General features: G+C 40.0%; 1 protein-coding gene and 1 long non-coding RNA gene across 2 annotated transcripts; both read left to right on the top strand.

Annotated features, from left to right (window-relative positions):
- The first annotated feature begins 8,954 nt into the window (after nt 1-8,954).
- On the top strand, nt 8,955-9,394 carry LOC141016847 (uncharacterized). The gene is made up of 3 exons (XR_012180617.1): nt 8,955-9,041; nt 9,136-9,205; nt 9,288-9,394. It is a non-coding gene; the product is annotated as an uncharacterized lncRNA (long non-coding RNA).
- Nucleotides 9,395-12,236: 2,842 nt separating this feature from the next.
- LOC141016846 (uncharacterized) lies at nt 12,237-15,409 on the top strand. Its single transcript, XM_073491407.1, has 4 exons — nt 12,237-12,483; nt 12,584-12,631; nt 13,258-13,370; nt 14,411-15,409. Exons 1-4 carry the CDS (start codon nt 12,447-12,449, stop codon nt 14,534-14,536), a joined length of 324 nt encoding a protein of 107 aa, XP_073347508.1. The 5' UTR covers nt 12,237-12,446; the 3' UTR covers nt 14,537-15,409.
- Nucleotides 15,410-15,429: the final 20 nt, after the last annotated feature.

Genomic DNA, 15,429 nt, shown 5'->3' with positions numbered 1-15,429 from the left:
TTTCAAGTATGAATTGCTCAATGCTCCCCAACGTCTCCTCTGTCTTTCTACCATGCAACTCTCTTCCCAATCCAACACTCTCCCCTTCTTCCTTCCTTCTTTCCTGAGCGCAGGTTTCACTTCCACATCAGCGCAGAGAGTGCTGGGTCACTCAGAGTGCTTATGCAGCAAGCTGAGGGGAGTGAAGCAATCCTGTGGTCACGCAGTCACAACACTGTCTCCCATTGGACCCCGGAGCAGCTGCCCGTAGGCCTGCACCAGCAGCCTTACAAGGTGTGTGTTCGAGTATCCACTGAACAGTTGGACAAATACATATGAATCCCGATGACAGGGACATACAGAGAAATAAAAATAAATATTAAAGGGGCAATGTGTAGGATTTAATATTCAAAAAATGAACTGACATTATCAGCAGAGTATGAAAGACGTCCATGTACTGTGTTACCGAGATGTCTCCTAAAGTTAGCATGCTAATGTCCGTCCTGTGTCCTAATACCACTTAGTACCGCAAGAGGCAAAAGTACGATAGGCCCTGTAGGTTTCAGCCGGGGGATGTAAGCGAGCGGCTATTTCCCCTCATTTTACAAGCTCGTTTTTGCTTTTTAGTAATAAATGAACAAAATAAACTCACAAAATGTCAAGAAAGTAAAAATTCTTACACCAATCAAATTTCTGTCTTTTTCTGAACTAACGACAAGCTTAGTGACTCGTTAAAATCGTCGTAAAACACACTTCATTCAAAATCAACAGAAACAAAACTCACCAAAACAGTCTTGTTTTGTCTTTCCACAATCAAAACTGACCGTCATGGTCCAGGCAGACTCCAGTCAGCTGATAGGACCACTTATCTCCATGGCTAATGGAGCTAATTACCTAACGGCAGCTAGCTAGAGCCAAAACTAGCTGGTTGTTGAGTACTCTGGTGATCTGCTGCCCTCTATGAAATATTACAAATCTTCAACCTTCAAGCTTCAATATGCAACCAAGTGTGTATTGAAATGTACAATATATTTATATTATCACTGTCACATCCTGGCTCACGAGGCAATGAGAAAGAGGAAGACACACGATTATCAAATGTTGAACAAAGTAAATAATTATGAAAAACAGGTGAAGCAAATACATGACAAAACAGAGAGGGAGTTTGGGGTGTTATCGGTAGTGTCAGTAGTGAGGATGTTCATGATCCTTCACCAGATCCTTCAAAATCATGAATGTTATCGTTTCTATTCTTAGGTTTGGTTCAGTAGCATCAGTAATGTGACTCAGATGGACGCTACTGCTGGAGGTCACACTGTTGCTGTGGATGATATCTCCTTCCTGAACTGTAAAAAGTCCTACCAACCACCAGGTAAATAATCGTACATGTGAGTATGTTGGAAACGAATAGTAGCGGTATGCTTCATAAATTGTTTACCTTGTTAAAACCTACAGGAGAGAGTGTTTGAGGGGAAATTTGTCTAATCCTGAAATCCTCTTCCTCTCCTCAGCTCTGTCTGCCTGCAGCTGTTCTTTTGAAGATGGTCTGTGTGTCTGGGTGCAGGGGGCTGAACATGAGTTGATCTGGCTCAGCAGGTCTGGTCCAACAGAAACCCCCAACACAGGGCCTAGAGGAGACCACACTACTGGCAAAGGTCACTCTTATTCTTATACAAACAACTAAATAGTGTTGTGCATGACTGCACGATCAATCACTTTTATTGCATGTCTTGAAAAATTTCCTTTGAAGCAAACAGTGACAGCTGTCACTGAGGCCAGACAAGTGACCATTACTGGGAATTTACCCTCACATTACCACAAGTAGACAGGAGTCATAAACAGAAAACTGACTCAGTAGTGTCAGTTACAGTCACACAAGTCATACCAGACCAACATTTTATTCCACTCTCACCACATTTCACCGAGAATTGCAATACCTGCTTCCAATTGAGAAATCGGTTGTGGTTAGTCAGGCCCGGAATTGATAATAGGTTCTGATATGCACATTTTAGAGCATGGAAAATGTCTTCGCAATGATCTACAACCGCCCTATGTATATCTATGGTCCTGGTAGCACCTATGTACTTAAGCATGCACTTCACAACAAAGAACGTAATGTCTTTTATTTATTTTACATTAATCCATATAACTGCTCCCATAACGATGTTGGAAACTTGGAATCTTGTTGGCAGCACACAGCTTATGTAGTTCCATATTTATGACATTTAACATCGAACACTGAATGTGTTGAAATTACGTCTTCAAGGAGACTGGTTGAAAAAAGGGTGAAAAGACATTTTGGACGTTCAGAGAGTTGGGACTTGATAATGTTACTACAAGAATCAGCCAGCTTGTGACAGAAAGCATAATCACTTGCTAAACAGTGGTAAATTTGTATGATAGTGGTTCCCAATCTGGTGGCAAGGGCACCTTAAGGAATCGCAAGATGAATCAAAGGGGTCATATGATGAATACCAGAGTGAGAAACCAGTTCCAACAACTAAAACTTAATTTTTTATGACTTTTCTCTAATCTTTTCCTTTTCTGTGAAACACTGGAAAGCTAAACCTCTTCAGGCCTCTAAAAGGTGTTGAAATGAGAATCACAGCTTGTTGATATACTACATATACTTAGTCAAAAGTCAGAAAGGTATAAACCTTCTGTTTGTGTTGTTTCACAGGGAAGTACCTTTACATCGAGAGCTCCCCACCAAGTGTTAAAGGAAGTATGGCCCAACTGAAGTCTCCACTGCTGCCACCTGCTGGTGAACACGGATACTGTTTCACATTTTGGAATCACATGTTCGGGGCGACTGTGGGCTCTTTGAGGATGCTTCTACAAACAGCTGATCCCTTCAAGAAAACTCTGGTAAAACAAGCATAGAATTACTTTATTCTTTGTTTCACCATGCAAGGAGATAACAGAGGTTAGACAAGGCCACAGTTTTTTCATGTATGTGTTTAAGTCTGTGTCCATTACTTCCCTTTACTGTTAGAACAACGGCTTTGAGGTTGATTGAGAAATATTTCTGACCGTTCCCGCTGAGTTTTCTCTCTGTTATTATACTTTTCACATGGTTGTGAAATGCTGATTGCAAAATAAGCACTAATGCATCGTATACTGAGTGCAAGCTGCACAGTTTCAGCGCATACCATGGTGTTGCAAAAACTTCCTCACATCCTCATTGTGACCAGTGAATCAGCCTCCTGTCTTTCCTGTAGGTGTGGCAAAAATCAGGAAATCAAGGGGATGAGTGGCAGCGGGTGCAGATCCACATGACCTTGCAGGAAGTCCACCAAGTGATTGTGGAGGCTACAGTTGGGGGAGAGGCCGGAGACATAGCCATCGATGACATCTCATTCATCAGTGGACCATGTCCTGCTTCTGGTAATAAGACTGAAATGGGAGGGAATCACGAGGCGTTGACTGTGTTGAGTTTTTTTATTGCTTTGTTGACTATTTTGAAGTGACTCAATATGTAATCAGTTTGCAAGGGAAAGATTGACTGGAAACATTAGAAAAAGAGAGAGTAAAGGCACATTTTCGAGAACTAATGTCTCCTCCCAGTGAGTCGTATCCTCTCAAACAAATCTTCCCCCTTTTCCATGAGCCATAGGGACATCTTGATAAACGTTGTCCTACATTTAAAGGACAAGTCTTTCTTATTGTCCAAAAGCACATGAATGGTCCAAAACCACCGTTGAATTAATACTATTAACATGTATTGTCTGTATGGCCCATAGCTTTATTTATATAGCACCTTTCAAAACATACTTATAAATTGCTTTACAAACGAGATAGACAGTAAAAATCAAACAAGGGACCCTTAGTGCAAAAGACCGGTGACCTTTTGTGACGAGGTTGGACTCAGGAATCGACAGGAGGGACACAGCAGAGGAGCTAAGGTTACGTACAGGCTCACAGGGAACCAGTAGGTCAGAAATATATTTAGGGCTCAAACCGTGCAGAACTTTACAAGTTAGCAATAAAATCTTAAAATCAGTTCCAAAAGTGACAGACAACCAATGATGATGTGTGATTTTCAACAAGTAGGAGGCGAGAGATGGCTCTCTGACTAAGACCAGAATAAAAGTGTTGCAGTAATCTGAGAGTGATGTAACAAAAGCATGAATGATCGTTTCAGGGTCTGCTTCGACTTTATTTTGAGACAGTCCTTAGCTGAAGAAAGCAGAGTTGGACAACTTGTGCTATTTTGTTCTCAAAAGAAAGGTCTGACTCAAAAATCACACCTAGGTTATGATCAGAGGTGGACATATCTTATCCTCTGTGCCTTGAGAGCTCCATTGCTGTCACAAACTGTTAAAAACGCATTAGTACACACTATTGCACTGTGTGACATTTGCCCTTATTATGAGGAACTGTTGCAGCCATGACCATGTGTGGATTATTTGTTCAGTTTTTGTAATTCTCTTTTTGAACACCCGGTGGTGTCTGAGTGCAGGGAGGCATACAGGCACGGCCAAACCCACCAGGACAAATGGAGGTGACTGGGAGGGGGATGAACCCAGTAATTGATCTGATGTTCAAACTACTTTTTACTCAGTCTGGTAGTCACTTAGTATCTTTAAGTATCAATAGTCACCTCAGGAACACTTGGTGGTTTTGGTCTTTTCATGGGATTTGTTGACAGCAAGAAAAATATAAAATAATGTCAAAAATGTGAAAAATGTGAAAAAGAAACATGTTTGAGGCACTGTTAGGAGCCTCCTTGTCTATCAGTCTGTGAGTCTTAAACCCTCAGAGTTACCCTTTTTTACTCTTACAACATGTTTTTAGTAATGCTTTCAAAAACATCCTGCAGATATGTGTGACTTTGAGGAGGGGACCTGTGACTGGCAGCAGCAGACCACCGATGACTTTGACTGGGTCAGACAGTCGGGCTCCACCTTCAACCCCAACACCGGGCCAGACAGCGACCACACCACCAACACACCCACGGGCCATTACTACTTCCTGTCCTCCTCTACTACAGACCGCACCGGACAGAGGGCTGAAATGTTTTCACCATTGTACCCTGCAGGTGAGACAGTCCTGTGTGAAATATTTGTCTAAATGCGAACAAAACTAAGTTGTGCTGTGCTGCAGTACGTTCTTTCAGTCAAGGAATCACATTTTCTTTCCTATGGCCCTTCAGTCAGAGGAGCTTGTGTGCAGCTGTGGTACCACATGTATGGCGAAGGAATAGGGACGCTGAATGTTTACCAGCAGAGTGAAGACGGGAAGAAAGCTCTGATTTTCTCCCAGACGGGAGACCAGGGCCGGCTGTGGAGGTTCGCTCAGGCTTCACTTCTGCCCCGGGTTCAGTCTTACAGGGTGAGTCACAAAGATCCACCTGACACAGTCTGATAATACTGAGTCGTTCTAGTGAAAAGACATAATGATATTACATATATTAAGAAACATTCATTTAAACAAATAATAAGTCAAATTAGATATCAGTTAGTTGAAAATGTCTCTGTTCCTTTTGACAATCATGGATTTGATTGCTTTGAGTCTAAAGCTGTGTCAGAAGATTAGAATGACAGTAAGATGACCTCTAAAACTCATTTCAACTATGACACTGATTTTAAACCATGTATTAATGTTCAGTTTCCATCGTTACACCCTTTGTGTTTCAGATAGCGGTTGAAGGTGTGAAGTCCGGCCCCACTCATTCAGGAGACATGGCCTTTGATGACGTTCAGCTGACAGGCGCTCAGTGTCCTTCTCCTGGACATTGTGACTTTGAGACCAACATGTGTAGCTGGAGCAACCTGGGAGAGGTCGACCAGGAGGACTGGCTCCGCGGCAGAGGAGCCTCCACAAATCCCAACACCGGCCCCAGTGTTGATCACACCACTAACTCAACATATGGTAATAGGCTACTATGTCTATTTAACTCTGTGATTTTAGGTCTGAAGTGGATCGATTTGAGTGTTTGGAAGCTCACAGAAACTTCATGCCACTGATTTCATCGTGCATCGAAACTATGGCCTACAAATCACTAACACACCCAGTGACATCGTCAACAAACTAAGGCTTTTTGTTTTGCAGATTCAAAACGTAGCTATTAAACAAATACAAAACATATTTGTAACACATCAAGTGCAAAAAATATGTCCTAGGAAGACACATATCATGTGACTTTTGGCACAGTCTTTGTGATTCCGTGCTCAGGACTGGACTTGTCCTAAATGTTCTGAGTAGTTCATCAGCCATCGCAGCAGATGGCGCTATGAGTTAATTTAAATGCGCTGGCTGACAGAAGAGCAGACCTGGGCAGATTAAACACCCAAAACCACAATTGGATTTCACAGCTAAAACAATTATTTGATTAATCAATTGGCAGAAAATTAATTGGCAACAATTTTGATAATCATTTTAGTTATTTTTTCAAAAACATGTCACAGTTCCAGATTCAAAAATGTGAAGATTTGCACCTTTCTTTTTAACTGTCTAATATTTTTAATACATTTGAGGACTGGACTATTGGTTGTGCAAAACTGCATTGGTGTCACTTTCAGCTCTGGAATTTCAGAATTTAAAAACCAATCAGTCAGTTGATTAATGGAGAAAATCACAAGCAGATTGATCCATAATAAAAGATAAGCAATATTTGCAGCCCTGTACTAAAAGTTCAGAGTGAGCTCCACTTTAATCAACAGCAATATTAAATTTGTGCTTTATACATTGATACATGATTGAATACATAATAGTATATCAAATGTATCATTCGTCTGAATTACTACTTTTATTTTCAATACTTTAAGTTCAATATCCTGATTAAGCTTATACTTTTTACTCAAGTAACATTTTCAAAGCAGGACTTAAACTTGTACTCGAGTATTTTCAGTGTGGTATTAGTACTTTTACTTAAGTAGAGGTTCTGATTACTCCCACCACCATGGCAGCTGCTCATCAGGCAGTTCATTGAGAAGAGAACCAAAGCAAAAAAAATCACCCTCACCAGATCTGCATCTCATGATCGGTGCTGTTAAAGCCTCCACCAAGTCTATGATACAATATACGTTATTGTCCGTGCAGAGAAATGTATCTTGGACTGAAATGATGTGAACCTATCGTGGAGATATTAGTAAATGAAACATTTTGCACTACTACCTATATTGCACATATTGCACAACCAGTGATGATAGAATAGAATATAGAATAGAATATACTTTATTGTCCCCTAGGGGAAATTTGCCATGGACTCAAAGTGCATAGTGCATAGTAGTAGCTGCCCTTACAGACAATAAATACACATAAGCTATTGAAGCTATTGCACAATCCCTGCAATCATTTTGTGACCGTTGAGTTTACACCTGGGCACTCTATATTGTTTGCCAGAGGGCAAAAGCTCAAACTCGGCGTGGAGAATACATGTCCGCGATGGGTCTGCCATTATCTTCTGTGCTTGCCTGAGTACAGACTGCTCATATATTGACTGGACAGACGGGTGTTTGTTCTTGCCCATGATGTTCATGGCAGTCTCTTCCAGACGGCCAAGCTTGATTATTATCTGTACAAACAAGTCTAGCTGGATTTGTCGTGAGTAGTAGGTAAGAAATGTAAAGGTTTGTAGCTTTAGTGCAGCACACCAGCTGTGTAAAGTGAAGTTGACTATATCAAAATTTGGATATTATATATATATATATATACATATACATATAATTTATTTTGTCATTATTCACTACCACGTTTCCACCAGGTTACTATCTATACGTGGACAACTCTGTTGGTGAGTGGGGAGACATGTCCTTCCTCATCAGTGATGTCTTCCAGCCGTCCACTAGAGGTTACTGTCTGAGATTCTGGTACCACATGTACGGCGATCATGTCGGGACTCTCAGAGTTTACATCAATGACAGGTAACTATCTGTTAATGCCTGAAGAGAAGCTGTTCTTGTAACATTTGCAATACCTCAATTCAAATTTGTGCTCTCTCTTAGAAAAATGCACGCAGGAGGCTACGAAGACGGGGATCTGAAGTGGATTGAGACGGGAGACAAGGGAGACAAGTGGCAGGAGGCCAATTTGGCTATTAAACACCAAGAGGCCTTCTGGGTAATAATGAGCTTATGATGGATATTATCAGAATAAGCTTTAACATCCTGCATCTTTCTGATAAAATGTAAATAAACAGTTATATATAGTGGAGTAAAAGCAAATGGCAGTCACATAAAAGACGACAGTTTATAAATTGTATACCTTCAGTAACACATTAACCAATAACAGCAGTGTTCATTCATGTTTTCTTCTGAATTTTCCGATCACTGTGCTGAATTTAAACTCTCTTTTTGTCACAGTTTGTGTTTGTGTATCAGAGGGGGATGAATCCAGCTGGGGACGTTGCTCTTGATGACATCACCGTCACCCCTGGTGGCTGCTACTCAGAGCCTCCTATTGACCCTCCTGATAGTGATCATGGTAACCTGAAAGCATTCCTAAGCTACTTCACCTGAGCACACAATCATTCTTTAGAAAGAATCAGGTTTAGCTTCATATGCTTTGGGACAGATATGTGTGTAACTACACACTTTATGACTAAGATAACTATTAACTACAGTTGAACTATATTTTACAAAAATTGCCAGGCAATCTGTATTAGTAACTGAATACATGTCATAGCAATCTGACCAAACCCTGATAATGGAGCTCTATGGCACAGAACAATAAGATAAATCAGGCTTTGAATACAGGGGCAAAACTTGTAGATGGATAAAATTGTTGTTTGTGTTGGTCTTTTCATAGGATTCATTGAAAAATATAGAATATCATTAATCTTACCCTTTCATAAATGGTAAAATTGGAACAACCTAATCAGTTAATTCCTTATGCAAGTGCTCAAAAATGAAGGGATTTTTAAGCCTCAGTGCAAGTGGGAAGTGTAATGTACAAATAAATGCATGTTGGAAAGGTGTTAATGTCAAAAGTTGTGCTCTCTCATGTTTCTCTGTCTCTGCAGACATGTTGTCTGTAGGTCTGGCGGTTGCTCTCACTCTCCTGGTGGGAGTCATCATCTCCAGCGTCCTCTTTATGCTGAACAGGAGACGTAATACAATGTACACAGTTAATTAAATATATAAACAATTTACGTGATGTGCATATAAACACTGAAGAAAGTTTATTTATCTTTTCTGCTTGTGTGTCTTTTAGGAATCAACTTTTGAACAGTGACGCAAATAACCAGAGCTCTGCGTTTGACCTCTTTGACTGCAAAATAGATGTAAGAAAGCAAAATTTGGTCACATTATGTCTTGTTCTGCCTTCACAGATTGCAGATTATTAAAATATGTGTTTCCTCTCAGGGCACACAACATGGAACTCAATCTGACCTTTCCTTCTTCAACAATCTGTATGATCCATCACAACCTGACTCTGACGACACCAGGGTTTCATCTGTTGCTTAGTCCGGATTAATGAAAGAATTAACACTATTTGTAAATGATGCCTGTTTTCTGGAGGTATTTGATTTACATTCAGATTGTTTTTATGAGATGAAATACTGGTGTTAGTGTGGCATTTTAAGAAAATGGATCAGATGATATAATGGCAGTGAGCCTTCAGTTTTGATAATGACTTCTGGTTTATTAATGATCAAGAAATACTCATTGCTTACCTGCGGATATGGCCAAAGAGAGCAACAAACCCTGGTGTACTAATTTTTTATAAAAATGGAATATAACAAGCACCCTGTAGTGAATTGTTTTATGTTGTCGTTGATGTACGTAGAATCAGCAGAACCAGAACTGTGTTTTTATCCGAATGCATTATGTTTATTAAGTGTATATTACACCGTTTAATTTGTCATATTTTTTAAATGAAGCAAACAAAATTAATTAATTTTACAGTAAATGACCAATTCTGCCTGATGGGTTATCAGTTATTACAAAAATGCTTAAAGACTAAATATGTGCCGATGAAGCTTAAAAACCTCAATTATTTTTCCATTATTGTATTATATTCTCTTTATTTTTTTAATCTCCTGTGCCAGTATGTACAAAACTTGTATAAATTGTAAAATTGTAATAATGAGGTAGTTTGAAAAGCATCATTGTATAAGCTCCATTGCTCCAAACTTTATATGTTTTGTGTGGAAAATCTTTGTAACTCGTAACTGAGGCTGTAAAACTGTAGGGGAGTAAAAAGTAAAATGTTTTCCTCTGAAATGTTGTAAATGGACTTGCATTTCTACAGCGCTTTTCCAGTCTACTGACTGCTCAAAGCGCTTTACAACACTTGCCACATTCACCCATTCACACACACATTCATTCACTGATGGCAGAGGCTGCCATGCCATGCAAAGTGCCAACTGCTCATATGATGCTCAAGGAAGATTCGAGGTGCAGCCGGGGGAGCCGGGGATTCAAACCAGCGACCTTCCGATTGCTGGACGACCACCTCCTGACCTTACAACCACCTCCTGAGTTACAGCCGCCCCTTAGTAGAGTAAAAGAATAGAGCGCCACAAAAAGAAAATATTTTCTATATAAGTAGGCCTACAATGTCATCTGACAAAGTGTAGTGTAAGAGCCACATGTGTAAGTGTCTGTATAATCTTGGATTTGGTTTGTATGTGCACACCGCTTGGGTACTTGGGTAGTGGAAGTGTCAGTATATTGATATTTATTTTTTTTCTTTATTTGTGTGGTGGGGTATACTCCCCTAGTACAGAGCAAGGTGTGGTGCTGGTAAATGCAGCCTTGACTCAACTCCTCCCCCAACAAACTATAAGGCACCTGTGTGCCATTGTTATGCCTCTGCTTCCTGCTCTCTGTGGCTGGCAGTGTTTGGTGTCCCAGGTATGCTGGAAAAAACCCTTTTCTTTAAACGCATATTCCCACCTGACATGTGTATTATATATTTTGCTGTGAGGTTTGCTGTGCTGCACTGAAGATGAGTAGTGGTAGCACCCCTGGACACTGACTCTGTGTAGTCTGCCGCTCCACATATGGCCTCAGCTTAGTTTTCCTTTTTCATAGTCGTGGATGGACCGACTTTTAATACAATTACACTGATCTTCTTTTTAATATTTCATATTGAGGCCTTTTTAAAAGATTGTAATAAAAGTTATTTATATTCACCGTACTGATTTGAAGAGTTTTTCATTTGCTCATTAACCCTTTCTTTCCCCCTTAGCAGTTCAAACCCCTGCCTGTTTACATTGATTATTTTGATTATTGTTTAAAATAAAACCTTTAATTTACTTTATAACTCACATCTCTGCCAATTCAGTAAGTTCAGTGAGCCTGTGTCCTTTTCTATTTCCCAACCAATCTCAGAGGTTCAAATATTTCTTGGGGTTGCAAGTCCCCAGGTGGCGTTGTTCGGCTTCCCCCTGAATTTACCCCCCTTAGTGCCCCTCGCCGCATAATCAAGTAACATTACTTTAAAGGTGCACTGTGTAGTTCTGCAAAATAAATGTTACTCAGAAGAGAAAGATCAAACTAAGAACAAGAACAAATTAATTAAACAAATTGAGTAAACTGAATATACAAACTGACCTTAAAAGACACCACAATTTCATACTGTTTTACTTTGTTTATGTTTGGCAGACCCTGCCACCTTTCTAGCTCCAAACAGTGTTCTGGGGACCTTATCTTCCTCTGAGAACAGTTTGTTCATTCGGTTATGGAGAAAAAATATTTCTGAGTTTGTATTATTACCTCATAAATATTGGAAATATTACAATTCTGAGTTTGATTTTCTTCTCAGGAACTACATAGCGCCCCTTTAAGATAAAACAAAACTAATCTTATTGATATTTTTCTCTAGTCTTTATTCGCATGTTTGGTATTGAGGTAATCCAAAAGTAATGGAAAGTAATCAGGTAACATTACTTTCTTTTTTTTTTACTTACTATTTTTAACCCACCCAACCCCATATGTCCTGCCACACGTCACAGAAAAGGGAGTAAATGTACTTGGGTTACGTTCCACAACTGCTACAGTGGAGGTGGACTAAACCATGTGTCCCATATGTAGGGGGTCGTGGGTTATGAGAGGCTTTACTGTGTTTCTTAAAATAAAGAAATGGTCTCTCAACACTATTTATTTAACCCACACTAAGAGTTAACTTACACTGCTGATAACGTATAAATTCAAATTACATAAAAGCAAACTTTCAATTCCAGACTTTTTACAGCCCTCCCCCTTGTGACGTACTTCCAGTAGTCCCCTCAGTTCAACGCCCCTTGCTATCGTCCTGTTTGTTTAGCTGCATTAAGCCATTAAAAACACTTTATTTTTCCCTATCTCACGTTGTTCTCTTTCAGATAAGCTTCAGCACACATCCATAAAAGCAGAAATAAAAAACAGACATCGCTTTAAACTGGACGGGCCCTCTCAGCCACGTGAGACCCGTTACACTGGCATCACTGAACTAGCCAATCCCGTCGCGTGAAGCTGTACAGAGAGCTCGTGCTCCAGGAATCAGTGTCAGACAGGGAGGACTGCTCGGCGAGAACAATGGGAGTACAAGTCGACACTCTAAAACCTGGAGATGGTGAGGATTTTATCAATCAAGTGGCTTGTTAACTGAAGTACGCATCATTTTTTTTTATCGTACATTTGGTTTTAACAGACTTTTTTTTTACTTCTTCCAGGAAGGACTTTTCCGAAGAGAGGACAGCATGTGAAGGTGCACTACGTTGGTGAGACACAGCGTTTATTTCATTGTTGACTGGTCAAAGGTTATGAATTCATCCACTTTAATCTGAAACGGGAAACATTACACGTTCGAATACAAATGGTCGATTTTAAATTGAATCGTGGAGAGATGGTGTAGTTTCACATTTTTGAAATACCGTATCGTCGCTTTCTTGTGGGGAGACGGAAACGTGAAACTGTACGGCATGTAACGGTTCGCTAAGCTAGCTTAGCTAGCACAAAGACTGATAGCGGGGGCTCTGTCCAGTGGTGTTAAAATCTGCTCACCAGCAGCCCCTTTGCTCTCCAATAAGGACGGCATATCTCATTCATTACATCGAAGTGTAAAAATATCGATTGGCTAGGCTATGCTAGCGGTTTCCTGTTAGTTCCACTCCTTGTGCTAGGCTAAGCTAACCGTTCCCTGGCTGTAGCTTCATATTGAATGTATGACGTTAAGGAGGAGTCACCATGCTTCCTGCACGCACGCACTGGCTCATGTATTTATATTCAATCACGTTGTGTTTTTAAATCCTACGAAAACACCTAAGATAAGTCTTAACGCTCTCTGGCTGTGTTGATTTCTCCCAGATGCTAACAAGTTTTCGTTCTTGTTGCTGCTGTTGAACAGGCACGCTGACAAATGGAAGTAAGTTCGACTCTTCCAGGGACCGGGGAGCTCCCTTCGAGTTCCAGATTGGACTGGGTCAAGTAATTCGTGCTTGGGATGAAGGTGTAATGCAGGTATGGAAAGGAAGTATAAAGAGGCTCCCTTTTATGATGAGTTAAACTCATCCACTATTCAGCTTGTGAAAAAGGACTGGGCAATATGGCCCAAAATGAAATCCTTTTTCGTTAAACTGCTTAATGTTCCTGGTTAAAAAACAACATTGAAGTGTCAAATGTTTTGGGTCTTAATTTGCAAGACAGCTGTGCTAGGTAAATGAAATGCCTGCACCACGTGTATGATCATCATGCACGTATATATATATATATATATATATATATATATATATATATATATACACACACACACACAAGTTATCCCATACAGCATCTGGACTGCCAGTACCAGGTGCTTCAACTAGGTAGAGCACTGACATTGATATATTTGAAATCAGTTTGAACACAGATGGAGTAGAACAGTCAGCTCATAGAGTCATCTGCTAATGTTGTTTGTGCTTTGACATCAGCCTGATGTCTGTAGACAGCTGGCTGGCTAGCTCATGAGCACTGTAGCACTGTTGTGACTTCTAACGGCTGTTAGAGCCAGCGATCCTCTACATTACTTTTTGCAATAACTGGAATTTCACATTTTAGACATTTTACGCATGGTGCATAAACATGAGTTTGAATTAAGCCAGTTATTTTGATGTATCACCCAGCTCTGCTGTGAAGACAATTGTATAATGTCTTTTGTGGCTCTGCATGTGCTCTGCAAAGTCTGTAAAAATATCCTCTGATATCATCAGGATTATCTCAGCTTGGCCTCAATGACTTCAAATTTGTAGGAGCATATGTAAAAGTGTTGGCAGAAGTTTGAAAGTTGTAAGCATTTACCAGGCAAGAAGGGTCTAACAAATCTTGCTATTAATTTGCTTTCTGGGAAATGTAGGATCCAGGGTATTTTATTAGTTTGAGCCATGCCAGGGAATTGACATTAAGAGTCTCCAAACTTTATGCAAGGGCACTACTAAGTCACTGGAGTAACCCTTTAACAGAGATGCCCGAAATGCAGATCAGCCATTCAAATATTAAAACCATATTTTTAACTTCCTTTACAGATGAGCCTTGGCCAGGTTGCCCGGCTGACCTGCTCGCCGGACTATGCGTATGGCGCTAGAGGATTCCCACCCGTCATCCCAGCAAATGCCACTCTCATCTTTGAAGTGGAGCTGCTCGGTTGCTGAGTCTTTTAAGTTGAAGGTTGCTCTTCAGAGTTTCTCATTCCACCCACACCCGGACACAAATAACTGTTTAATTAAAGGTGCTATCAGAAGCATTTATAATCAGGAATAAATTGTTGTAGAAAGAATGCTGATGTCTTGGTATGATTTAGACAAATGTTAAACATATGAGACCATAATAATGCAACTGGTATTATTGTTGCGATGAAACTTGGATCTAAAAACTGTAAACGAATAGTACAGAACTCTGGGAAATGTGCTTATTTCCGTCAGGATTGATGTGGCCTATATTCTTACATGTGTCTGATAAATGTTAGGTAGCACAGCACAGCAGATGCATAATGGAATACGAGCAAATAACAGGGACATCAGAAAGACTTGTGTGCTGTTCTTAATTTGTGTGCCATTAAAGAATCTTAACAGAATTGCCACCAAATCTGAACCAGTGGCACTAAACCTGCAAACTCTTGTCGGTTCATAAATGTCTCCAGCATTAAAAAGAAAATAATGATTTTTGATATAGAAAAATGTAAATGAAACACCTTTTAATGAAGAGCTTATTTGTGTTTTCTAGCCTGAATTTCACCCTTAAGTAGATGAATTGAGTCAACAGCTTGAAACTTTGACACAATGTAAAACACATTTGTTTGAAAACAATTTTTCACCCCTATTTGTGTTGCCATTTATAGTGTGAGGAATAGATTTTGAATCCCGTCCCTTGTAATATACTCTTGGGTCTTTGTAAAGGCCTCAAGTGTCCTTGTTTGACGGCATCATGCTTCACATAATTTTTGGTAATGTTTTTTTTCTTCATTGTGCCATTCTTTGGGAATTGTCTTACCCGTGGGTATTGCATTAAAAAGAAATTATACAATATTTTTGCATCATTCATTTTC

The sequence above is a fragment of the Pagrus major genome, chromosome 21 (assembly GCF_040436345.1).
Source record: "Pagrus major chromosome 21, Pma_NU_1.0".
NCBI classification, from domain to species: Eukaryota; Metazoa; Chordata; class Actinopteri; order Spariformes; family Sparidae; genus Pagrus; species Pagrus major.
The sequence above is the reverse complement of the archived record's forward strand: the minus strand, read 5'-3'. Positions and strand labels throughout refer to the sequence as shown.